The sequence below is a fragment of the Coloeus monedula genome (assembly GCF_965178545.1).
Source record: "Coloeus monedula genome assembly, chromosome: 2".
Taxonomy (NCBI): domain Eukaryota; kingdom Metazoa; phylum Chordata; class Aves; order Passeriformes; family Corvidae; genus Coloeus; species Coloeus monedula.
The window spans coordinates 70,140,576-70,166,202 of NC_138782.1; the positions used below are offsets into that span (position 1 = coordinate 70,140,576).

At 37.6% G+C, this 25,627-nt stretch overlaps 1 protein-coding gene across 2 annotated transcripts; it reads left to right on the forward strand.

Annotated features, from left to right (window-relative positions):
* Positions 1-781: 781 nt before the first annotated feature.
* Positions 782-24,254, forward strand: GOPC (golgi associated PDZ and coiled-coil motif containing). 2 transcript variants are annotated; one of them, XM_082302158.1, is made up of 9 exons: positions 782-1,063; positions 13,850-14,014; positions 16,297-16,320; positions 19,564-19,739; positions 20,016-20,181; positions 21,415-21,510; positions 22,275-22,439; positions 23,118-23,298; positions 23,822-24,254. In XM_082302158.1, exons 1-9 carry the CDS (start codon positions 788-790, stop codon positions 23,938-23,940), a joined length of 1,368 nt encoding a protein of 455 aa, XP_082158284.1. In that variant the 5' UTR covers positions 782-787; the 3' UTR covers positions 23,941-24,254. The 2 variants fall into 2 exon arrangements, with proteins under 2 accessions (XP_082158284.1, XP_082158285.1); XM_082302159.1 differs by lacking the exon at positions 16,297-16,320.
* The last annotated feature ends 1,373 nt before the right edge of the window (positions 24,255-25,627 follow it).

Consider the following 25,627-nt stretch of genomic DNA (forward strand, 5'->3'; position numbering starts at 1 on the left):
GTGGCCCCCACCCCCCCTGCAACTGTCAGTAGTGAGAGGTTGATTCCTGTCACCGTGGTATGTAAGTCACCATCATCCCACATGCTGAAGTTTTCTCAGTTTCTGTGTGTTCCCCCTGATGCTTTAGATCTTCAGAGGTTGTAATATTGCCATCTTCTAGTGCCTCATTCAAGCAGTGATGCTTATGAGCAAACTTGTGGTTTTAGCATGGCATCTGTCTGCTTCCTGTTGTGCACTTCTATACAGATACCTCTGTATTTGTACTTCTCTGTTACATTTATTCATCCTTTCCTTGATGTATTTATGTTGTGAGTTACTCAGGGCAAGGTCCGCATTCTTCTTCTTTCCTACGTACACATTCTTATTCTTCGCTATATACCAACTGAGCATAGTTCTGTATGCACTTTATGTCAATATAAAAATGGCCATAATTACAATAATATGACCGGGACGGGGACGCAGGGAGGGCACGGGGAGGACACGGGGACAGTCCCCATCCCCCCGCCCAGGGCGAGCCCCTCGTACCCTCACACCCACCTCGTGCCGGCCCGCAGCGCCCCCTGCCGGCGCGGGCGGGGCGCTCGGTGGCTCGGCGCTCGGCCGGCGCTGCCTGCCACAACACCAGGCGGCCCCGCGGCCGCCGCGCACGCGCGTCCCCGCGCTCCCTGCGTGGCTGCCCCGGGAGCGGGGCTGGGAGCGGGGCCGGGGCCGCGTCCTGCGGGCCGGGAGCGGGGCCGGGAGCGGCGGGGGCAGTGCTAGTGCCGTGTGAGGGGCAGGGGGCGGCAGCATGTCGGCGGCGGGTGGTGGTCCCTGCGGTCCGGGCGCGGCCGGCCCAGCCTCGGCGGCGGCGGGCGGCGGCGTGTCCATGTTCCGCTGGCTGGAGGTGCTGGAGAAGGAGTTCGACAAGGCGTTCGTGGACGTGGACCTGCTGCTGGGCGAGATCGACCCCGACCAGGCCGACATCACATACGAGGGGCGGCAGAAGATGACGAGCCTGAGCTCGTGCTTCGCCCAGCTCTGCCACAAGGCTCAGACCGTGTCCCAGATCAACCACAAGCTGGAGGTGAGGGGCTGCCGTGGCACCGGGCGCGGCCGGGCCGGGAGCGCATCCCCGGACGGGCCAGGGTGGCGGTGGCGTGGACCGTGCCCTGCCCCGGGGGCAGCGGGAGCTCCTCCGGGTTTCTTCCTGCTCGTTCCCTGCTCCGAAGCAGCTGAGGAGGGTTCACCAGGCCTCGCGTTTTAGGATTCGGGCCTGACCGCGGCCATCCTCCCTCTGGGTTTGGTAATTGCAGCTCTGGCATGGAGCGGTGCGTGCCAGAGGAGTTCTCTGTGATGTTGAAAGTAGGAGCCTTGGCCAACAGATGCTGCTGACTGGTTTTCTCTTTGCAGTGAGTCAGGACGAGAGGACACAGTCTTAAGCTGGGCTGGGGGAGGTTTAGGTTGGACATTAGGAAGAAGTTCTTCACAGAAAGGCTGCTTAGACATTGAAATGTGCTGTGCAGAGTGGTGGTGGAGTCACCGTCCCTGGAGCTGTTTAAGGGAAGACTGGATGTGGCACCGAGTGCCCTAGTGTGGTTGCCATGGTTCCTGTGTTCGGTCACAGGTTGGACTTAATGATCCCAAGAGTTCTTTTCCAGCCTAATTGATTCCGAGATTCTGTGAATTTGGAAAACCTTTTAGAAGAAGGGACAAAGACAAGATCGAGGTGCTTAAAGCTTAGAGTCAGTAGTCAAAATGAGGACATTGTTCCTCCTTACAAGTAAAAGAAACAGAAAAGTGGATTGAGGATGGACTTTGACAGGTCCTGTTGTTCCTTCACACTTCAAAGCAGATCAAATAGCTCTCTGCCAAGCTTAGTGACTGAAAATAATAGCAGAGGTCACACATTCTGTGAGGAGAATAATAACTGGCCTTCCTGTTGGAAAGTTTTCTTCATGACTGATACAGAGTTTCAGTCAGGGTGGGAAGCAAACTTGGCTCTGGCTTCTGTCCTCCTTCTGATGCTGCATAGAGGCAGGGCTGCAGGTCCTTTGGCCTGTGAAAGAATTGGAGAGCTCTGGAAAGAGATTCCAGAGAACTTCGTGGTCATTTTATATTTGTCCAAGCCGAGCATCTTTGGTTTTGTAGGTGTTTTTTGTGGTGTCCTGTACAGGTGTGCATGTGAGCTGCCCTCTTGTCTTTCAGTTACAATTAGAAGGCTTTTGATGTTTCTTCCTCAGTTACCTTTCCCTGGGCTAAAGCCCTCCAGTTTCTTCAGTAGCTCTTGTAGACCATACTTTTTAGACTTTTATTGCTTGTTCTTTTAACTTGTAAGTATATAGGAGTAAGAGGGGAAATTCTGAGACACCGTGAAAATACGGGCTTTGTAAGTGCTTCAATAGACAGAATTCCCTTCTTTCAGTCCTTTTTGTTACACTCATTATAATAAAAGAATTTGAGAGTCTTCAAGCAGTAACCTGCTCTTCTGAAGGTGTGCCTTTCAGCAGGAAGTAAAGTAAGTAGATTGTCTTTGGTTTTAATCAGGTTTCTTCCTGGTATGAAGACATTGTTATGCAAAAGAACCCGTGGAATGTAACAGAGGAGCAGGATTTTTCAGAGTAGAACAAAGATCTCATTAAACTAGGAGGTTTTTTCATCCCAGTCTTTATTTCACTGGAATGCTTACTGTAGTGATGTTCCTCTGTGTGTTTATGTTGATATGCTGTCTTACATGTTTCAGTACTGGGAAGATATATATATATATATATACACACACACACATAGACACACACATACAGTACCAACCTATACAGTAGGCTTCATGAAGTATAAGTATAGTAAAATGAGATTTATGAGTTTATGGTAGATAACTAGAATTTATTTTATGGTGGGTTGTTGTGTACAGACATGTAAAGCAGCTGAGTTTTCAGGTTATTTTAAGAGAATGGATTTCTTTGAAAGGTTGTTTCAGGCTTAAACATTTTGAAAGGAAATGATGTAACTCAGATCCTGAGAGGTTTTTTGTGTCTAATTAAAATCTTCAGGAACACTTGAAGAACTGAAGATCTGTGCCTAAATCTCCTACGAGTTGAAAAGCAAAGGAGCACAGTTAGCAGTTGTTAATAATTAGCATAATTATTGTGTATATCTATGTGCTTGAGGTAATTGCTTGATAAAAATGATACTGATAATCTAGAGTGAGTGCTTTGGAATTGAATAAAAAGTCTTTGTAAAGTATTTTTATTACTGTGAGTAGTATTAGGCCTCATGCATATAAAGGAGTTTTATCTTTCAAATAGACCTTTAGAAGACTTTAGTGTTGCCTTGAAGGTTGTTAATTTTAGGACCCCATGTTTATTGGAGTCATAAACTTGAAATGAAAGCTGCCATTTAAAATCTCCAAAAGATGGAGCTGCTCTGTTGGAAATGAGTGTCTTGTCTTCTTATGTGCACAGATTTCCAGTCAAAAGCCCCAGTGACCAATATGAAGTCCACAATTTCATAGTTTGAAAGAAATCACTAACATCAATACTGGCGTTTAGGATGTGATTGGTGGTTTTACTCCTTTTTTTGTAATGTGAGTTACTGTACTTCATGGAATTTTTAAGATTGCAATCATTTCTTAATAACTCACCATTGTAATTTTATAGTGCTTGTACATTTTAATACAAAGCTTTTGTCACATTCACAAAAATGACTTCAGTAATAGTTTACTTAGGTACACTTACTCAAGCCAATAAATTAGATCCATCTTGAGAAATACACCTTTATTTGGATTAAAATAATACTTGGGCTGAATCTAAGCTGACAAAGCTTACTCCTGCAGCTGCATTTGACTGGACTTGTCTTACCGGATAAGTGACATTATTTCATAAAACAACAAAAAGTTATGAATATCATTCTGTTGTTTGTGGATACCATTTCCTTCACCAAATTTGATGAGTCTTATAACAAAGCAGGCAAGAATAAAGAAATGCAGTTCAGGCTTTGATTTATCTACTTTATTAGCTTAGTACACATTCTCTGATTGGCACAATTGCTTTCAAGAGGCACAGCTTGAGGTTTGGTGAATGGAAGCTCCTGCTGTAGGACTTCTCAAAAAAATTTTTGCCGTCTCGTTGTATACCTACTACTAGAGAGAGGAATCTAGGTAAAATATTGTATGGAGGATGTTCCTGAATAGTGAAAAAAGCATTCCAGGAAGACAGTAGTTTCCAAAGAGGCAGCTATATGTTGGCAATTCTGGGCCAGGTTATTTTTAGAAGGAGCCTGAAGGTATTTCAGATGCACAGGAGATGTGTGCAAATAAATTTACTTGTGCTTAGGGTCGTGAAAGTTTATGAACCTACTACTGTGCTAATAACATTTGCATTCTTAAATTAAACTAATGATATGTTGTGGGGGGATTTGTTTTCATAATTTTCCTGCTGGTCACAGTAGGACAGAGTTGAATTAAGTAGCTTATCAAAGAGGAGGAAATAAAGGTGTTTGGCAATACAAGCCACTGTCATTCCTGAGATCAGCCTCATTTCATTGTGAAAAAATGGAGAAGTGTGTCTTGTTAGTAGGACAGCAAGGACCTCAGTCTTTTAGAATTGGTGACAGACATTTTAAAGGAGATTTTTTGTGGTTCTCTGTTGGAAAGCCATATAAATCAGCAAATGCAGGCTGGTGGTCAGTGTGTGAGATTTTAGAAAATGTTTAACTGAGAAGCAGTTCATAGGTTTTGTTTTTCCTGTTTGACTGTCACTTGACTATGACATTGTCTAGATGTCCATTTCAAAAAATACAAGTTCTGTCTCTGCAGTTCTGTAGAAATAAAAGAAGTAGGTCAATGTGCCAGTGAAAACTGAGCTTGACTTTAACTCTGGCACTTTGACTGCCAATCTGATTCTGCAGTTTTAAATGAACAAGCTAGAAAGGAATGTTTGGTGGAGCACACCCTGTATCTTGGCAGATGTGTTAAGCCTGTGTATATGCTAAAGCTAAGGAAAACATGTATGTCTAAGAAGGTAAATGTAGTTTTATGTCCATGATTAAGTTGGAATCAGCAGGTTTAAAGGAACATGTTTCTATAAGCTCAATTCTTCTGTAAGTAACTTGTAACCCATTCAGTTAAAGCACATATAGAATGTTGTGGGTAATATGAAGATGTAATTATGAAAAAACTGAACTGCAGACTGGAAAAGCTAAATTTAGGTGGCTTTATGTGTGTAACTTTACATAAGCATGCGAGTCCATCTTACAGAACACACTGCAGAGATACAGTCCTGCTCTGTTGTTTGGCAGTACTTTAATCAAGGTAGGACCATACACCTTCTTAGGAAGGTCTGTTTGGGTTTTTTTGCCTTCTCTCCTTTATTTTGTAGTGAGAAATGCTCTTGTTGAAGACCAAGATATTTTTTTTTCCCTGTGTGAGGTATGTCTATACATGCATATAGAATAGCTGCAATAACTTACTTTTTTCAAATGTCATTATAATAAAATGTTGCTTTATTAATTGGACTTTTAATACTTTTTCTCTTTTGGAATTGAAATCTGTTGGTACTAGATAGAGTGTGTTTTTTTGAAAAATCAGGTGAGTGAGATTTGGTCCAGCTAATTTGATATCCTAAAATGTGAGCATTTTTTGCATATTCAGGAAATGCAGATTTACATGCATTTTCCAATCAGCTTATATACTAAATTATCATTAGTTTAATACATATAACTTCTATCAGAATAATTATGCCCTTTTTAACTGTGATTATGCCTCTACTTAGTTAATATTTTCCTGTATCAGAAGCCTATATACGTCTATGCAAATTTAACTATCCTATTTAATTTTCATATTTTTGTATGAGATAAAGTGTTTTCCTTTCCTGTCTCATTTGTTGGGAGTTGCCAAAGAGGAAGTGAGAGAGAACCAGTATATTAGTTTGTATTTCTTAGTTTTCTTTACTGAGTTATTTTGCATAGCTAGTATGGATTTCAAAATAATGGCAATAATGAAACTATTGATATGACTTCTAAGAACAGATTTGTGTCCTCCTAATAAACAACTAGAAGCGTGAGGAACCTGACAAAAATAGTCGTTGTGAGGCAGTCAGAAATTTGTCCCTGTCAGCAAGGCAATTTAAAAAAAAGTAATTTGTTCTTCTGTAAGTAGGTGTAAACAGAATGAGAGAGTCAAGCAAAAAGTAAAACAGTAACAAGAAACAGTAGCAGGTATTTTAATGACAGAGGTGAAAAAGATCAGTCACAGGCATAAAAATGTTGGTGGATGTATCCGTTTATGTAAATGGAAACCAAATTTTTAACATGCTTTATTTAAGATGTGGTATCATTATTATGTTATCTTTTAGTTGTTGGGAGGAAAAGTGTGCAGATAATTACATGTCCAGAATGATCTCCAGCAGAGAAGATAAAAAAGTAGAAATGTTGCTTTGCATCCTTTTAATTTGCTGACCACTCTTCTGCATGTTTTGTCAAGACTAGAATAGAGCCTGAGAAATGGAGTAACTCATTTGTCTTATGCTTATGTCCTTTGTATTCTGTGTGGGATATAATAAAAGTGGGTTAAATTATTTTACGATTCATTTTTGTCTTCGGTATTACACACTACATTTTTACCAAGACTACTTACATAGTTCCACTACTGTAGTGTTTATTTAGGGAGTCAGTAGTCATAAATTTTGTTGCTCATACTATTATTAGCCACATAATAAAGACTGTTTTGTTAAATTTAATGTTAGCTAAAATTCGAAGTTACATATGTCCTTTTTGGGGTCACAATAATAATGAAATAAAGGCTTTTAATATAATTTAAAAATTTGTCACTGCAGTCTTTTCAAATAATTTCTTGAAACATTTTCATCATTGACAAATTGTAAGCATTGTGGTGAAATTGGGAGGTGTTATCATAAGAAATGTTGGTTTCCAAGTGTACTGTCTGTTCAGAAACTCATTTTGTACAGTGCTGTCACATTGTTTAGTTTTGCAAGGAGCACTGTGAGATTAATAGGGCTCTGCTCTGTTTCATGGTTTCTCATTCAAAGCAGTCCATTAAACTTAATAGGGTTGTGTGAGAAATTGCAGCAAATGCTGCTTAGTGCACTGGAAGAATCAAATAGTCAAGACTGAGGAAGGGTAGAGTGTTCTTGTCTTTTGGAGAGCTGTAGGCAAGGTGATACTGGTGAGATAATGGAGACAAGCCTTTCTTCTAGCAATTAGAGAAACGTAATAATTGAGAGCTCCGGCTACTTCACATCAAGGGGCTGATGCAAAGTTAGGGGTCCCCATGAAAACTTGGCAGTATGTGGGTTGTGCAGGCCAGGCTCTGTTGTTGCATATCTGGTGTCTGACTGTGTTTAGACCTCAGGCTGTAGGAGCTGCAGCTGTCACATCCTGTAAATTTGTTTTCTGTCCTGCACTTGTGTAATGTTATGGGAACACTTAAGAATAATGATTTCATTGTTTGTAAAGCGTAATTAAAGATTTTTTTTTTAACCTGTTTTCCCTTTAAGTGACGTTTCTGTCTTTAAAAAAATGCCCCCAGAATGAAATGGGAAGCAGATATGACATGCTAGTTAAGCAAATATACAAGATATGCTAGTGTCATATCTTGATATTTATAGTGCTTTTTTGTGCATATGCTGGGACAGAAGCCACAGAGTAATTGCAGCATTGTAGTGTGTTTCATGATCCTGGGTCTTGCAGCCTCTAAATCAGAAGGTTAATAGTCCTGATCAGGAGTGAATGTTGAAATACATAAATGCATATATTGATGAAGTTTATGGAGTCTAGTGTAAATTACATAAGGGCATGCTGCTGAGGAAGTAAAAGCACCTCATAAACTTGATTTGTCTGTGAATTTTGGTTTCATCCAGTAGCAAGATACCTAAGGACCTGTCCTTGAAAATTAGCTATTAAATATATATATATATATGTGCACCAGAGGTGTTTTATTAGTAACAGAATCAATGGAGCTTGGAAATCTCATGATTTGTGGGAAATGGAAGTGTTGAGCACTTTCTCAAGTCACCAAGACCTTCTGATTCAGGCACTCCCTGAATGATCTGGGAGTTTCCACATCACAGCATCCTTTCCTTTGCCTTTTCATCTCTACAATTTTTGGTTAGTTGGCTGGACACGAGACAGCAGCTCAGTCTCTAGCTCAGAACTGCACGTGTGCTGCCTGTACACTGGGCTGTCGTCTTCTGTCTCTGGGTGGATTAAACAAATTAGCTAAAGATCTGGCTCTTCCCACTTTCCCCTCTGAAAGAGCTCTAATCTGTCACTCTTTCTTACTAGCAGCTGTTTAGGGTAAAAGTTGTATGTTGTAGGAACTTTAATCATACACACTTTTACTCCTTTTGTTTGAATCTTGAAAATTAATTCAGTTCAAATCAACAGGGGAGGAAGGCAAAATAGGGAGAAATGTAGTCATACAGATAAATGATGGCACTAGAAAGTCTTGTTTAGGTAACTGGGAAATTCCGAAATGAACTCCTAGCTGCTGGCATTCAGAGATTATATGGTGGGGAAAAAATCTTTTACTTTAGAAAAACAGTTTTCAGACCTTTATGAGTTTAGAAGGCTTGGCATGAGAATGAATCAGGTGTACTCTAAAGGCCTGAAATTAAATGAAAACTAAAGGCATTTGATGAGTGCTTGGTTTATGACTTTTAGTCACTTGTGGCTGGTAATGGATACTTTTGTATGTATCTAGCTTCCCTGTGCTGAAAAATCTGTGAGTTTTCTACTATGTTTGAATTATGCTTAGACTCTCTTTGAGCTAGGTATTCATATACCAAGACGTGCATTCATTACACTTTGAGGGAATTCAGCTCTTTCTCTCATTTTTATTTGGTGTGGTGAATAATGGCACTGTCTTGCCCTAGTGTGCAAGCCTATGTCCCAGCTTTCCAATTCAGCCTGGCTCCACTTTGAATGCTCACAACTGGACTATGTGTAAGTCATAGATATCTTTTACACCGATTTGCTCAAATGAAACTCTAATCTATATTGCAGAAATTACTGCAATGATAGCTCAGAAAATGAAAAAGCTTTTCCCAAAGCTAAACCCATTGTCATTACTTTATGTAGCTCCACCATGTCTCAGTGTGGCCCTCACCCCCCTGCAACTGCTTTCTCTGTCAGTAGTGAGAGGTTGATTCCTGTCACCGTGGTATGTAAGTCACCATCATCCCACATGCTGAAGTTTTCTCAGTTTCTGTGTGTTCCCCCTGATGCTTTAGATCTTCAGAGGTTGTAATATTGCCATTTTCTAGTGCCTCATTCAAGCAGTAATGCTTATGAGCAAACTTGTGGTTTTAGCATGGCATCTGTCTGCTTCCTGTTGTGCACTTCTATACAGATACCTCTGTATTTGTACTTCTCTGTTACATTTATTCATCCTTTCCTTGATGTATTTATGTTGTGAGTTATTCAGGGCAAGGTCATTCTTTTTCTTCACAATATATGAACTTAGTATAAGATATTTGAGTATGTCTGAGATCTAATAGAAATAAGTTATTTTTGGTTATTTATTCTAACTATTCTATTAGAATAACTAATGGTCACTTTTCTATGAAAAATGTACAGATGAGAGTTCAGACCATCATATGAAAAATATTATATAAATTAATTGGAAGAGGCTTAAATGATGTCATTTTGTTCTGAGACTCCTGATGAAAAACACTACTTAAGACTTTAAGTACTCCATGACTAAAAATGCAATTAACCCCAGCATTTAAGATAGCATTTATTATATTGCCAATTTAAAATACATATTCAGTATAAGACAATTCGTAACAAACTTAATTTTTTGATAATTCATAACTACTGGAACAGGAAATATGGACTGTTGATTAAAAATAGGACATTGTCTGGACTCTTTTGTCTAGAGGGTTTTTTTTTGTATTTTTTTTTTTTAATTTTTGAATTTTCCATGGAAGAAATATTAACTGCTTAATGCCATTATTTCTTTTCTTTTATCTCCTATGGGAATAAAAAGAGTAGTTTATAAATTCTTGAGTTATTTCAGTTGAAATTGGTGTTTAATTTTCATAGCTGTAAGACCTCTGAGAAAAAAAAATACCTTGGTAAATGGCAAAATATGCCCCAAAATTGACCAAATATTTAGTAAGCCTTTCAAAACTATTTTTCTTGTATCGTCTGTGTGTTAGATTGTTTGGTAGATAAATGCTGGGCTTTGCTATTTGATGAATTTGACCAAGATCTCCAGTTTACTTGAATTGTAGACTTTTATTTAGAAGTTAGAAGTAGCCTGTGTTGATAATCTGAAGCAGTAGCTTCATGTCCTGCCTGCTTGATTCAGGTAGGTCTAGGTGTAGATTTTCATGATTAAATCCTACTTCTGTGACCACAGTTTGGTTGTGCTGTTTGCTGTGCATTGGCTGGGGCAGGGACATGAATGAGGGAGCAGAGAGGAAACTAAGGTGTAACCTTGCAGTGTGGTGCTTGCTAATGAGCGGTAATTGCTGATCTGCACAGTTGTGTTCTGCCCAGAAGAGTTCCTTTTTCAGCCCAATCAGCAAGTTACAGTTAAAAGGATGTTACAAAATTAAACACACTACCTTCTCTTCAGCCTCTGCCCCTTACTGTTCCCCGGTGAAAGTTTCTGTTCTCTATTTGTTGTTTGGTGGCTCTTCCTGAGCTCACCTTACCATGAAGCTCAGTGAGTGGATGTTTGTAACTTCTGCCCCCAGCTGACTTCTCTGCAAGTTCTAGGGCAGTTGCAGGTGACGACCAAAATAAATGACATCTTTTTTTGACGGTCTTGTTGGAGAGTACCTCCAAATTGAAGGATTACTACAGTTGCTTCTGTAGCACTAGTTGATCCTTGTGTTTATCCTGTTATGTTTATACAAATTGAAATACTATATTATCTGGTACCATCTCTTTCTGTAGAACACTTGCCTAATGCAGTGAATGGTGCTCTGGGGAGGAATGGCCTTACTGACAGTGCTTGTTTGTGCTCATCATTTCCTCTGCTGTCTCTGCCCTGTCACTGGTTTTTACTGAGTAGCTTCCAAAATTGAAGGTAGAGATGTTGAATTTCCAACAGTCCTTCCATATGTTTCCTTTATAACAAACTGGGGGAATTTGGATAAAAAACCAGTGCTACTAAGAGTAATATAAAGGAAAATTAGGTGAGCTGGCCAAGCTGAGAATGGCAGGACTTCTGTGAAGTAATGTAAATATTTGTCAGCCTTCATAGAAGTAGATCACAGGATTTGCAAGCAGCTTGCTGTGTTTGCATTTTGGTGTGACTCTTGTGCCTGCATCTGTTCCTAGGCATAAATTTATGACTTTTCATAATGTGTAAACAGATTAATTCCATGATATATGCTTATACCATTTCTCATTTTGCTTTTTTTATTTTGTGCTCTTTATTTATCCAGACCTTACAGTACCTGGAGGGAGGCTATGAGAAAGATGGGAGAGGGACTTTTTACAAGAGCATGTAGTGACAGAGCAAGGGGGAGTGTTTTCAAACTGAAAGAGAGTAGGTTTAGATTAGATAATAGGAAAATATGCTTTATTGTGAGGGTGGTGACTCACTGGAACAGGTTGTCCAGAGTGCCCCATTCCTGGAAGTGTTTAAGGCGAGGTTGGATGGAACTCCAGGCAACCTGGTCTAGTGCAAGGTGCCCCTGTCCATGGCAGGGGATTGGAACCAGGTCTTTTTAAGGTCCCTTTTAACCCAGGGCATTCTGTGATTCAATGATTCTATGACTAAAACAGCAGGATATGAATTTAAATGGTAGGTTACATGCAGAGTACTGTTTTTAATTTTTATTGCGCGTTTGACAGTTTTTTTGTGATACTTTTGGGGCATCATTCACCCTGCAAAGCTGGTGGCCATCATTCTTGCTGCTTTGTAATTTGCACAGGGAAATAAATTTGTTTTTTCTTCCCACTAGAACTCCAACTGCCCTTCTTTACTAGATGAGGCTGGACAATATTAAATTGGTCTATTTTAACTGTTCTGCCGCTTTGCCATTCTACAGGTCTTTTGAATTAGAGTGGATGAGAGAGTATGTGTGTATATAAAAAAGCAATAAAAGTCAGTATGTTAGCTGTTAGAAAGGAGCAAGACAGATCTTATTTTTTTAAAAGTAGATCTAATAATACACAGTATGTAGTAATAAAAAAAATATTGTTACACATTATGTGAAATTGTGACTGGGTCAAACTGTGCCTTCTTTATTAAGGTCTCTGTTATCTGCTCTGTACTATGTCATCAGCTTTTGTGCTGGTGATATTTTCATTTGCTGTGTTAGTTCAGGTGTGTGTCTGCTTTTGTTAGAGGGTAGGTAAACCACAGCAGAGAGATTTTAACTATGGCTGGTCACTGGGGACAACAATGCAGCTTTGTAAGTAGCTCATTTCTCTGAAATTATTTGGCTCTGTAGTATTTTAAATATCATCTTACTCTGTAAAAGGCAATTTCTGCTTTAGAGTTCTTCAAGGGTTTACAAATTTTTCAAGTTTTTTTGCCATTCTGGCAGTTGGAAGGTGAAAATGCATGCAGCTCTGTTTCTTCGGCAAAAAGTAATTGCTGGCCTGATCTGTTCAGGCTCCATGTCAAGGGACAGGGGGAGGTAGTTCTGCTCTGTTCAGTCCCAGAGATATGGACTAAAGGGCATAGCCAAGAGCCTGGAAGGGAGATTGTTCTTGGCAGCCACACGCTGCAGGTTGGCTTGATCCATCTCATCAGTTGCGCACTCTGGGTGCTCTGAATCACCTCTGGAAGTGCTTGCTTACCTCTGAATTACTTGAACCTTGAGGAGGCCATCCATCTAAGTTATGTACCTGAAGCTAGACCCAGTAAATACTCCCCACTGACAGTCAAACCCTTCCTGCTTGTTTTTCATTAACAGATACAGACATTTTATAGCAAGTTGCCTTGCAACTTGAGATTCACTGTTAATTTGAATGTTAGTGTAATGTTGTTAAAATACCTAAAATACCCCGCTTTAATATGAGAGGGCTTTTTTAAAGAATTAGTCACTTCTTCATTTTGGTCTTTACTTCCAAATCTTTTGGATGCAAAAATATACTGTGGGAATTTACCTAAAAATCCCCCGACATCATATTCTGTTTGTTTGGGTTTTTTTTTTTTGGCAAATAGTAGCCTTAAAGCTTATCTAAATGTAGCTTATCTTATAAAATGCTACTTGAACTTAAGGATAACAAGTAACTTGGTAAACATGTTAGTATTTGTTCTTTCATTCCAGGTATAAACCCTACATGAAAATTGTTTTTAAAATGTTTCAAAACCACTTTTTCAAGAGTTAATATTTATTTACTGTTTTTTACATATGCATTTTAGGGGCATTAGTCGCTTCTGGTTTACCCAACTAATTTGCTATTTCAGTTAAACTGTGGATAATAGCTGTAAATAGGATTATTTGACTTCAGCATTGGGTAAATAATTGTCATTTTGCTTTGAGCAATTTTTTTTCAGTAAGATTTAATAATTCTACAATTTAAAATTGTGTTTACATTGGTAAGGGTGTAAATCCTATGTAGGTTTAATGTCATTGCCTTGTTTTGGAGTGGACATCAGCATCACATGTGGTTGTCTGTGTGAGGGAAAGCTCAGCTGTTGCTGCTTTTGGCAATGTGGTTGTTTGCTGCCTGTTCTGTGGGTGCATGAATTTTGGCAGCTGGGGAGAAAATCCTGCAAATGATCCAGAGTTAAAGCTGGGCTACAGAGGAATGTGTGACAGCAGGTACTCTGAACCTGTATTCCACCATGTACAGCATCCATGTACCAGCAAATGCAGTTATGTGTCACAGTTCTGGTGACCCCATTTAATCCTTGCTCTCATTACTATGATGGATTATATCTTCGCAGGCACAGTTGGTTGATCTGAAGTCTGAACTGACAGAAACACAGGCAGAGAAAGCAGTATTGGAAAAGGAAGTGCACGATCAGCTTTTGCAGCTCCACGCTGTTCAGCTTCAGCTACATGCCAAGACTGGTCAGAATGTTGATTCTGGGGCTATTAAGGCAAAACTGGTGAGTGTGGCAGCTTGAATGTGGGATTATATTATTCTTCTTCCTCTCCTGGCTGAAGTTCTTCCTTGGAAGGTGTAAATAAGCTGATTACAAATTATCATGTTAAAAATACTAATTTTTTTGCTTCTCAATAACATTTATAGTTGGTTTTTAGCAACCATTAAAAATAACATAAATAATATCAGAATAAAGAATAAGGATTTAAGAAGTTATTTTTAAAGAAACCATTTTTAGTTGTTTCTCAAAGTAAAAGAAGAAAATATTTTTGTGATTTATAAAGCTTTTCTTAAGACTGAAGTTGCAAAAGATAATAGAAGAAGTCTGTAATAGAAGAACTCAATAAACTGCACACTTTTTAAAAACTCAAACCTTTATAAAGCCCACCAAAAGTTAACAATAATTAATCTATGCTATTAATTGGCATTGACCGATAGCCAGAGCACAGACTGTCTTGTTACTAGCCACTCCACAGATTCAGGCTCTAATACTATGACTTTGTAAATTAAAAGGCTAGTGTTGTATACATGTGGTTTCTAACTGTTGGCATGAATCAAAGTCTCTGATTTTCTAAAATTGCTTTGCAGTTTGGTTGCAAATACCTACTCCCAACACGTGTGGAACATTTGTCTATTCTGCTAATTTGTCCTGTTAATTAATGTGCAATAAGACACAGTAGTAGACTGTAAGTCTTAAAGGATGTCTAGGCTAATCACGGAACAACAGGAGCAACCCAAATTTTTTTGTGTTTCAGATTCAAAAGCTGTAATTGATTAGAGCTGTCTTTCTAGGGCTGCATGGCTGTATATTCAGTATAAGAGCAACATTTTCTGGATTGTCCACACATAATTTATTCTGTACTGAATTATAACTACAGTATGGTGAAGTTTATTTAGAGCTCTAAATAATTCTTGTGATGCTTTTAAATAAGCATTAGTTAAATAACTCCAAAATTTTGTAAGTGTTAAACTGCAGGTTTACATGTAGCAAACTTTTTAAGTTAACACATCACTGTGGGTGATTTTGGTCCCCAAATTTTGTTAGTTAGGTTTAACTTCTGGCTAACACAGAGACTAATACTTTTAAGCTTTTTGTTTCTTCTTACCTTGTTATAAATGATTTCTAAGGATCTATTAAATTTCCATGCTACTGACAGCAGTCTTCCCACAGGTGACAATAAATACATTCTACATACATTGGTTCAGGTTTTATCTGTGTTGAAATTGAACTTTATTAACAGCTTAGACTGATATTCCCTGCTCAATTTCCTTTAGTTTTTCCTTTTTATAAATATGAGGACTAGTGATTTGAGTTTGTTTTACTTTGTTTTTAGGGAATTCAAAGCTTTAATGGACAGAAGCTCAACTTTAAACTCTTGTAGATAAAGAAAGCTATGAAAGTGTGCAAAGCTAGAACAAGCAAAAGTTTTGAGGCCCCTTAAATGACCATAAAATGGGACCTCTGATGTTTGGGTAAATAAAAACTGTTGTGCTGACCTTCTGGCAGTCAGAAGGTCTCTGAGGGCAAAGAAGAACTGTGTCAACAGAATGTGCAATGGGGAGATAAAGCTCTGTACTAGTTGACTTCCTGCTTTCTTGAGGGACAGACGCTCTTGTATGTAGACTCTTTAGACTCTTAGCATAAATGTATACTCTATAATTTGTAAAATTGTATATAGTGGTGAACTAGGACATTTTAAGATATTTAGATTGCTAAGAAATTGATAATTGTGTAGTTTAGGCCAAATCCATTTTTAGGAGTGGTGAATTTTCTTAGTGCAATCATAATAACTCTTCGTGAGAGTATGAAGTTGCCTGGTTGAAATTTTTTTTTTTTTTTGCATTTTTGCACTTGATGTCTTTTCTGATACTTCTTCCTGTCCTTTATGTCCCTCTTTTAACTCATATTATGTTGCTCTTTCTGAAAGGGAAAAATCTACTGTCTGTATAATGTTATATTATAGAATGGATTTTTCTGTGGTTCTTTCATGTATATTTTATTATCTTGCTGTTCTTTTTGGAGATTCTCGATACTTTAGGAGAAAGTATTGTTTTCAATACTACAGTAAGGTTAAGTTTTTAATAAGGTTTTTTAATAAATTCCACTGCAAAATAGCAAAACTGTTGCTAAATAAAATTGTAGCAGTGTGCTTGTTCTTTATGCCATCTAACGAAATACACAGTGTGCTGGTGAAGTCCTTTTGGAGTAAGTAATTTATGTTGCATTTTCTTTAAGTTCCTATTGCCTGTTTCTCTAATTATGGAACTCTTTTCTTCTGTCTTAAGTCTGTCCTTTCTGTGGATGAAATGGTAAGTATGCTGATTGCTATTTTTTTTATGTTTAAGCAGTGCTTTTGTTTTGTGCAACAACTTATATATATGTTGGCCTCAGAAACTGGCAAAACAGATCTGGCTTGTTCCTTCTTCCCAACAGTTGGCAAGATGCTGTGTAAAGAATTTCCTTCCTTTGCATTTTGATTTTTCTTTTCTAGATGTGGTGCCCTCTTTCCTAAATCTGTATGTATTCTATTTATTATTGCTACAGCTAGTTTAGGGTGATATCTGGCAACCTGACATTCTGAAAGATTGTTCTGGCAGTATCTCAAAAACTGTTCAGGTGTTATACAATTTCAAAAGCATAAACACTGTACACATCTATGAGTGTAATATGAAGTAATCTGCATGTTGTATTTTTAAAAAATACTTCACTTTTTCCTTTTTTTCCCTTTTCTTATTTTTTCATGGGCATGATTTAACTGGCTGGTGTAACAGCCAAAAGCATATGAACACAATAATACGTAGATACAAAGAAAAAACAAAGCAAACTTGACTTTTATATTTTCACAGTGATAGACTTGAAAGGTTTCTAAACAGCTTTTCTACTTCTATTATGTTATATGCTTCATTATTGTTACTCAGTATTTGGCTTTTTGAAGCCACAGGATAGCTGGTAACTAAGCTTTAGTCTTCAACCTTCCTGTGTTTGTTTTTTTTTTTAATATTACCAACAGAAAATACGTTTTCTGTTTTCAGAACCTATGCCATACTATGAACACTGGAGAGAATGAAACTCTTCTATAACTTAAGTTCCTTGATTTCTTTAAACATTTTTGAGACTTTTGTCAAGTCTTTTGACAGTCACTCAAAATAGTACATGCTCTTTCAGTACATCTTCAGAGATTCTGTATTGCAAACCTTTTAATTTTTTTTTTAATTCATGTGGTGATCAGTTGGAGACTGTCCATAGAAGATCAGCTTCTGGGTGTAATTTTCCGCCTCAGTCACAGAACAGCAATCATAATAATGGACAAAAAAGGAAGAAAAAACTTCTCTGGGACTGCATTTGTCTTGTATTTTAGGTGTACCATTTAAAATGCATGACTAAAAGTGATTTTATTAGAAATGTAGCATTTGGCTTCCTTTTTAATTTAAATGGCAAACCAAATTCAGAGAAAATCAGTGGAAAATCTGAGTCTGGAGGCCATTTAAGATGGCTGCTTCTTGCAAATACTGTAAAATGTGCTGCATGAAATTCGCTGGTGTAATCAAGAACCTTTGATCACTTCAGCAATTCACTTTTCTGACGGAAGTTGGAATATGTCTGTCTTAATTCTAGTCTTTGTCTTTTTATATTTGTCAAATAAAAGATGTTCAAAAAGTGAGCAAACAGGGAGCCTGTACTGTTTAGAGCACATTAATGCATTAGTGACAATAGGAACAGAGCTAACAGGATCAGTCTATGTCTATATGGGCTTTGCAGCTACTGTAAAACAGGTGTTATGTCTGAGCTGTGGTCCTTCCTACTCCTCAAGTGTGTGGCAAAGACAGCACAGCATGGTGGCACTCTTGAATTCTTGTAATTAAAATAGCCCAAGACCAAAATAATAATAGAAAGAATTGGTATAATCTTAGAAACTCCTATTCTTGACATTTTGATTGGTCAAAATTCTTGGCTTAGTAGTGTTCCTGCAGTTCAGAAAGAGATTTGCTGCAGAGTCATTCTCACAAGACAACCCGAACTCAAAGGCCAGAGACCAGAACTGGCTCTGTGTGACGTGTGTTCTAACACGCGTATGGGCCAGACTTGATCTGAAGGTGGGTCATCATGGGAAGGGCAGGAAGTGAAGTGCCAGTGATTTCAAGTAATCTTTGAGCTGCTCCTCCTGAGCACTGTGCTGGGCAATTCTTGACCAACATGTACATAGGTGTGTACTCTACTAACTGATAGAAGTATTTAACAGATGAGGGAGATAATAGAGTCTGTCAAATTCAGAGCTGACTTTCTGGCAAAGTCAATAAATACTTCCATATATCTATTGGAAAATAACTCCATTTGGAAGGACCAACCTTGTTTAATTTCTCAAATGTGGCAATATTGACCATATTAATGGTTTTATATCCAGGCTTGGAATAGTGACTAGCATATTCACAATTCGATAACAGATTTGTCTTGCCAGTTCTGTAAAATTTCCTATCTGTCCTGTTGCTTCTTTGGTAGCACTTCCTTTGTTTGTTTAACAATGTAATTGGTACAGGTACAGAGAAAGGGTTTTTTTGGGTACTCCAGATATCTTCAAAAATACATTATGGTGAACTTAGTTTTTTTTGCTGTTTCAGTTGACAGCCATTTTTGAAAGGAAACAGTATTAGACCATGTGTCTACTATTTTCCTGGTTTGTGGTGGGAGTTTTCCCCCTCTTTGTAAAAGGAATGCAGAGCAAGATATAAAAGATACAAGTAATCAAGCATGCTCTCCTTAAAGTAGATTTTGTAGATCAGCAATCTAATTCCTTTTGCACCAGTACTGTGAGTATTAGAAAAGGTAATGGCTATGCAGTTTCTGTACATTTGGGATGGAGCAATGTGGGACTAATTTAGATTTCCATAATTCCATTTTCAGAGGGTAAGGCACAGGGAGATAGCTTGCCTAAAGTGTGGTTTTAGTGTGGGTTTTGTTTTTGTTTTGTTTGTTTGTTTGGTTGATTATTTTTTAACAGAGCTATTTTGCACTAATTTTCTTTTAGGTTTGTCAGGGTGGGCATCTTCATGTGTAGAATCCCTGGCTTTATTTATATGGTCTTCAGAATCTGGAAATGTCTCTGGCTGGACATTTCTTGGTTGTTTGCATGAAAATAATTGTCATTTTAAGGACATATGGACTTATGTTTCCATGTCATCATCATCATAATAGTTAAAGAATTTGGTTAAATTGAAATATTTAGTGTCTTCATAGTTCCTCTTCTGTTTTAAAAATAGTATTGTTTAACTTTGAATCTCCCATTTGCAAGACAAGAAAATGTAAGGATGATACTCAGGCTACTTAAATTTTGCCACCTTTGCATAGGATAGTATGCAAACCACTAGCTGTAGTGCCAGAGTCCCTGCTTTCTTTTTTATTTCTTTCCTTGCATGCATGTCTTGTACACAGGAGGATAATTTCAGATTGTGTATGCAGAAACAGTAAGTGCTCTTTCATTACTAACTCGGATAAAAGCTTTTTAACATTTTTTTCTTGTTTGGTTTTGTTTTGTTTTGTTTTTTGTCATTATAAAGGAGAGAGAACTTGAAGCTAACAAGAAGGAAAAAGTGAAAGAAGCTCAACTGGAAGCTGAGGTGAAGTTGCTGAGGAAGGAGAATGAAGCCCTCCGTAGACACATAGCTGTGCTTCAGGCTGAGGTTTATGGAGCAAGATTGGCAGCCAAGTATTTAGATAAGGAGCTAGCTGGAAGGTATGTGAAGTCAATCCATGTCCCTTAGCATGAAATGTTTGTTGTTGTTTCCTTCCTTTGCATCCCCAGAGGCAGGTTCAAGGTTAAGACTAAGTAGGAAAAGTCTCATGTTTCCAGTTAATTAACAAAAGGAAGAAGTAAAAATCCCTGGGGTTCTTGCACTGATTGCTGCATGACCATGTGCGGTAGCCACATGAATTCAGTGTATGAGTCTTAGAGTGCATTGCTCTTTCAGTTGTCATACAGCATTGTTTTACTCTCTTTGTCACTATGTAGGGTCCAGCAGATTCAGTTACTGGGCCGAGATATGAAAGGCCCTGCTCACGACAAGCTCTGGAATCAGCTGGAAGCAGAAATACACCTTCACCGTCACAAAACTGTTATTAGAGCTTGTCGAGGTCGGAATGACCTCAAACGACCAATGCAAGCACCACCAGGACATGTAAGTTGAAAAGATGAGCCATTCCTTCATGATTTCTAGACATGAGTTACTTCATCTTTGTGATTGTTTTCACTTCTGTACTGTGTTTTTTTCAAATGTCACTTATAAATATGTTTTTCCTTTATATGCTGAAGGACAATTCCATGCTGACTAGCAGATCCCTCTAAATGACCACAGAAGATGATACAATTCCTTTGACTTACCTAGGAAATTGAACCTCTGATATAAATATATATGTTTATGTGTATAAATACAACTTTAACAGCAGAATTTTGTAACCTAGGCTTCAAAATGTGGATCTAGCTTATTTACAAAAACCAAGAATAAAGTTTTTAGGATTAGCTTGAACTGAAATGGTTTTTAATTTCTTTTTTTTAAAAGGCCATATAAATTGACACTCTGTAAAATAACTATTTGTAAGTTGTTTTCTTTTCCTCCTAAAGGTACTTCTTAGAACAAAACCTTTAAACAGCATTTCACTGTGAGTGTCTTTGGTAGAACTCACCAAACTTGGCACATGTCCTGTTAATCACCCCAGTGTTCAGTGCATAAACCCAAACATTTTCAGTAAAGTGCTTTGCTTTGATCTGTTCTAAATACCTTAGTTGGTCAGATGGATCTTAGTTCTTACGTTGCTAATTGCATGTAAAACACTGGTGGACAAATATGTGTATTTGTGATTCTAAGGATATGCATAATGGCATCAGTGACTTAACACAAGGGAAAACAAACCTTGATTTATTTAGCCTCTCTTTTAGATTTGTGTTCAAGGGCTTTTGGTGTGGTTTATTTTTATTACAATAAAAATAAACTCGAGCAAGCAACCTCTTCCTTGGGAGTGTATTACATCATTTTCTGTCATTTGGTTACTTTTAAGATGAGTTTACATCATATTACATTTCAGCAGTGATCAGCGCTTCTCATGTAGTCCCTTAATAGTTTTAATATGTGGCTGATTTTCTTCTTTTGAAGTTAAATTCTCTGTTGTGCATTAATCAGCACTGAAGTAAGTTAAATAATTATTCTCATCAGGGGTGCATAATGAGGAATCTTTTCTGATTTCATACACTTTCTGTAAAGGGGCACTGTAAGTTTGTCCTGCCTGGAGCTAGCCTAAAACTCTGTTACTCATAACACTGCCTGTATATAATTACAAAAACCCCAGATGCTGAAATGCATCAGTTTTGGTTCACACATTTATGTTTGTGCTATGTTTGTTTTTTATCAAACTAGGATCCTGATGCCTTAAAGAAGAGTCAAGGTGTTGGTCCAATCAGAAAAGTTTTGCTAGTTAAAGAAGACCATGAAGGACTAGGAATTTCAATCACAGTAAATATTTGCATTTATTTTCTATGACACAGTAGCAGCAAGTTTGTATTCCTACTTCTGTAAACTATGTGGATCAGTAAATGTGTTGTTAGAACACATGAAAAAAGCATACTGAAATCCATAACTATGGTCAGAGGGCTTCAAGACTCATTTTGATAGATTATGAAATAGATAATTGCTACTTTATGTTAAGCTTACGATTTTGACTTAAGTGTAGGGTATAGACACTTCAGCAGATTAACCAGTGGTAATTCCAGGTGTAAGTGTTTAGAAGAGCAGAGACAGTCTGAGACCTGACCTCCAAAGATTATCTGTTGTGATTGTAACTTTTTTTTTAAGTATCTGTATTGGCAAGCTGTGTAAACTTTTCACAACAAATTTGGAAAATTTTGACTATTATACTTCTATTCTAAATATGAATACTGTTTCTTACAAGTCAATATGGTGCCTGATATGCCTTTTTTAATGAGGTTTTCTACTTTTCATTAGTTTGTATATGATTTTATAGTTTTATTAGTATTCAGAATTGCCTTCTTTAACTCTAAGTACATACTTGAAATTTTCCATTCTTCTGTGGGGAGAAGAATTAAGGGAAGCAGTTCACACATTCTTAAACATTCTTTGTTTGAAGAATGATTTCTAATTTTCTAAAATAGAAGTTGAAATAAGCACTTTCGGAACTACTATCCAAATGTCAATTTTATGTTACAGGCGTCTCAGTTAATGAAAATTTGCCTTTTTTTTTTTTTTTTTTTTTGTAATAGGGTGGGAAGGAGCATGGTGTTCCAATACTGATCTCTGAAATCCATCCTGGGCAGCCTGCTGATCGATGTGGAGGACTGCATGTTGGTGATGCTATTCTGGCAGTAAATGGAGTTAATCTAAGAGATGCCAAACATAAAGAAGCTGTAACTATTCTTTCCCAACAGGTCAGTTTGGACCTGTTATCCATAGGCACATTTAGGTGCTTCCTGTGTTCTGCCTGTTGAATTACCTTGAATTTTAGTGTTTGCTGTTAAGTACAGTGTAACGCTAAGCTACAGTGATTCTTGAGGCTCTATCACCTAGCACTTAATCCTCTTATGTTTTGCAACTTAAGGAGAAAAATGCTGGGTCAGTGGTGGTTCAGTTAAACACATGTATTGGCTAATCATTATTCAGTAATGCTGATGGAAATAATTTTATTATATTGTCCCACAGAAATAACTATTTAGTGACATATGCTTTACTCTTATGACGGAACAGCTCCAGCCAAACAATGTTTCTCAAGTGCTTTGTGGTCTAGAATCTTCTTCCTGCCTTGCTTCCCATTTTCATACAGTTAAAAGGTGTGCTTAATTTATCAGGAAACTTCCTCTTTAGAAATCACTGTTTGAAATGTACTGGCATGTAAGAAATTTGGGCAGTTTTGGTAAAGCTTAGCTATAGAGCTGTACTACTTTAGTCAGTAAAAACTTAACTCAGATACCTATCCAAAATACTTAACACAGCTGTAGATGTGTTCACAACAGTAAAATGTAATTGTTTTAGTAACCTATCTCATCTTGGTAATCCTGCTGGGTAGCTGTGCAGCAGTAAGTAAATTTGTATTTACCACTGCATTTTAGAGAGGCGAAATTGAATTTGAAGTAGTGTACGTTGCTCCGGAAGTTGATTCGGATGATGAAAACGTAGAATATGAGGATGAGAGTGGACACCGTTACCGTTTATATCTTGATGAATTGGAAGAAGGTGCAAATTCAAGTTCTAATAGAAAAGATGCAAGTGTGGATGTCAAACCCTCACAAGGTAAATCTTCTAAAATGTGTTACATGCAGTTTAATTCTGAAGTCTCAATATGCAAACCAATTTCTGGAAAATACTGTTTTTATATTCATTGTAAAATTAATCTGCTGTCAGTTCAATTAACCTACTAATAGACTGTCAGTTCATCTGGTTGGTCCCTCACTGGTTGGCCTGGTTTACTTAGGTACAACTGAATTAACTGAATTAACTTATGAACTTTTTTCATGGTCATCTTTTCCCAAAGGTTGAAATTCAAATTTATTCTTACCTTTTCCAACCTCTGAACTAGGAGTGATTAATTCCCCTTAACACTTCATGTTGTTGGCTACTTCAGATACATTTTTTAAATCAGAAAAGTAAAGAAACAGTTCCCTTTGTCCCGCAATACTACGTTCTGCTAAAAACCTGTTAGCTTTAATTTTAGTAGTGATTTCAGCAAACATTCCAGTTTTTGAAACAAGGATCACTGATCTGTCCTTCCCAAGATTGCTTTTTTCCTTAAATAATTTTTCTTTTTAACTTGCAGTGTTTGATAAGAAGCCAGGTATTGATGGACATGAAAATGGAGACCTGGGGAATTCAGTTGAAGCTTCATTAGAAGACACTGCACCCAAATTAGCCCGTTCTGCTGAGTCTTTATCCTAAAAACAAACAATCAAAAAATCCACAAACCTGGACAGATCCCATCTTTGGGAACAATTGATAATCAATATTGACTGCTTAAAGTTGCATATACTAGTGTAGGTTGTAAAAGGATGATTAAATGTCAAAAGGAACTGTATTACTGTTGCCTGGAAAAAAGGCGGTTACCTCAGGGCTTCGTTGTGAGCAATTCTAAATGTGGAAAACTGTCTTTTGCGTGACACACAGAAGTTATCTAACACACAGCATGTGAAATGAATTTCTTTTAATAATAAAAGAGTAATCCCACCAAAGCTTGGGATTTCTAAAATGGATAACCTCAGTACGTTCCACTTTTAATCTCATTGATGTCCCTAAGGAAGCAGAATAATTCGTGACCGGCCCAATTTTGACCCTTGGATGTTTTAAAGTGACAACTGATGTTCAGTTTGGTGTGAAACATGCTTTAACCCTAGACAGATGGGGGGAAGACTTGTTCCATTGCATCCATGTGTTTTGTATTTAGGATTTTTAAACTGTAATTTAAAAAAAACACTTTCTTTTTAAAATTTTTTTTCATTTTTAAAATTAAAAAATTACAGTTTTAAAAAAACCTGTAATTTTAAAAAAACACCAGAGCTTTTATTTGAGCAAAGACTATCAAACCCCACATAAGCAGTGGAGTGCTTGCTAATCATGATCCTTCAGCCCATGATAATCTCATGAGTGAGGTTTTTGGATTTTTTGTTTTTATTTAAATTCACCACCATTCGTTCCATTTAAAACTTGCTCCAAAAGTAGTTAACCAGAGTAGTATGGGGTTTTAAAAGTGAAATTAGTTGAAAAATTACTCACAATTAATGTGGACCCTTTGGTATTTTTTTCTGAGCATCATCAATTTTGTGTTTGTTTTTGAATGGATGTGGTTACTGCCAATGCAGAGTTGTTTGAGTTGGTCATCATTAGCTTGACCTTGTGAAATGATGAGTGCTTTTGATAGGTACTGAACATACTCATTTCACATTAAAATAATCCTTAAAGAAGTGGAAGTTGAGTGCACAGTACTTTACAGGAGGTTCTCAGAATCATACGGTGCCTGGCCCTGTCTGTGTTATGTTATGGCAGTCCTATTAACCTATAATTGTCTTACTGTTGAAGCAAAATGTTACTTCCTTTGTGAGAGTGGTGTATCTTCAAATAGTTTTTTTTTTGGTGTGCATCTAAAGGCCCCTGGCAGGGCTGCAGACGGGGGAGGTTGAGGATGGTGTCTTGAGCAGTTTCTCATGCTCCATTTGTAGCTCTCTTGGTGAAGTGCAGCACACTCTACAGACAAGCTCTTCATTGTCATCGCACTTGTTATTTCAGCATGCAGTGCCATCTTTTCTGTTCGCTGCTCTGCAGGCTGTTGAACTGTAATGTGAAATGGTTTTGTATATTGAAAGAGGACCTAATGTGAAAAGACATCTTTGCAAGTGTTAACTGTGTAGGGTATAAATTCATAAGAAAAAACCTCAAAGGCCTTTAGAATAGCATCAATTAATCTTACGTTCTAAGTTGTGATGTAGAACACAGTTACTTTGTCTCTCCTAGGAGCACTATATATATATGTTTATAGAAAAAGCCTAAAAATGTATATACTTTATTCAAAAATTTTGCTATTTATAAATCCCTTAACTTCGCTACTTACATGATCATTTTGTGTGTGTGCGTG

Bases quoted from the DNA above. Each gene is read 5' to 3' on its own strand.
- GOPC (XM_082302158.1), top strand. From the start codon at position 788: ATGTCGGCGGCGGGTGGTGGTCCCTGCGGTCCGGGCGCGGCCGGCCCA. The intron at 16,321-19,563 runs GTAAGTATGCTG...GTCATTATAAAG, and splicing joins TCCTTTCTGTGGATGAAATG to GAGAGAGAACTTGAAGCTAA. The intron at 19,740-20,015 runs GTATGTGAAGTC...GTCACTATGTAG, and splicing joins GATAAGGAGCTAGCTGGAAG to GGTCCAGCAGATTCAGTTAC.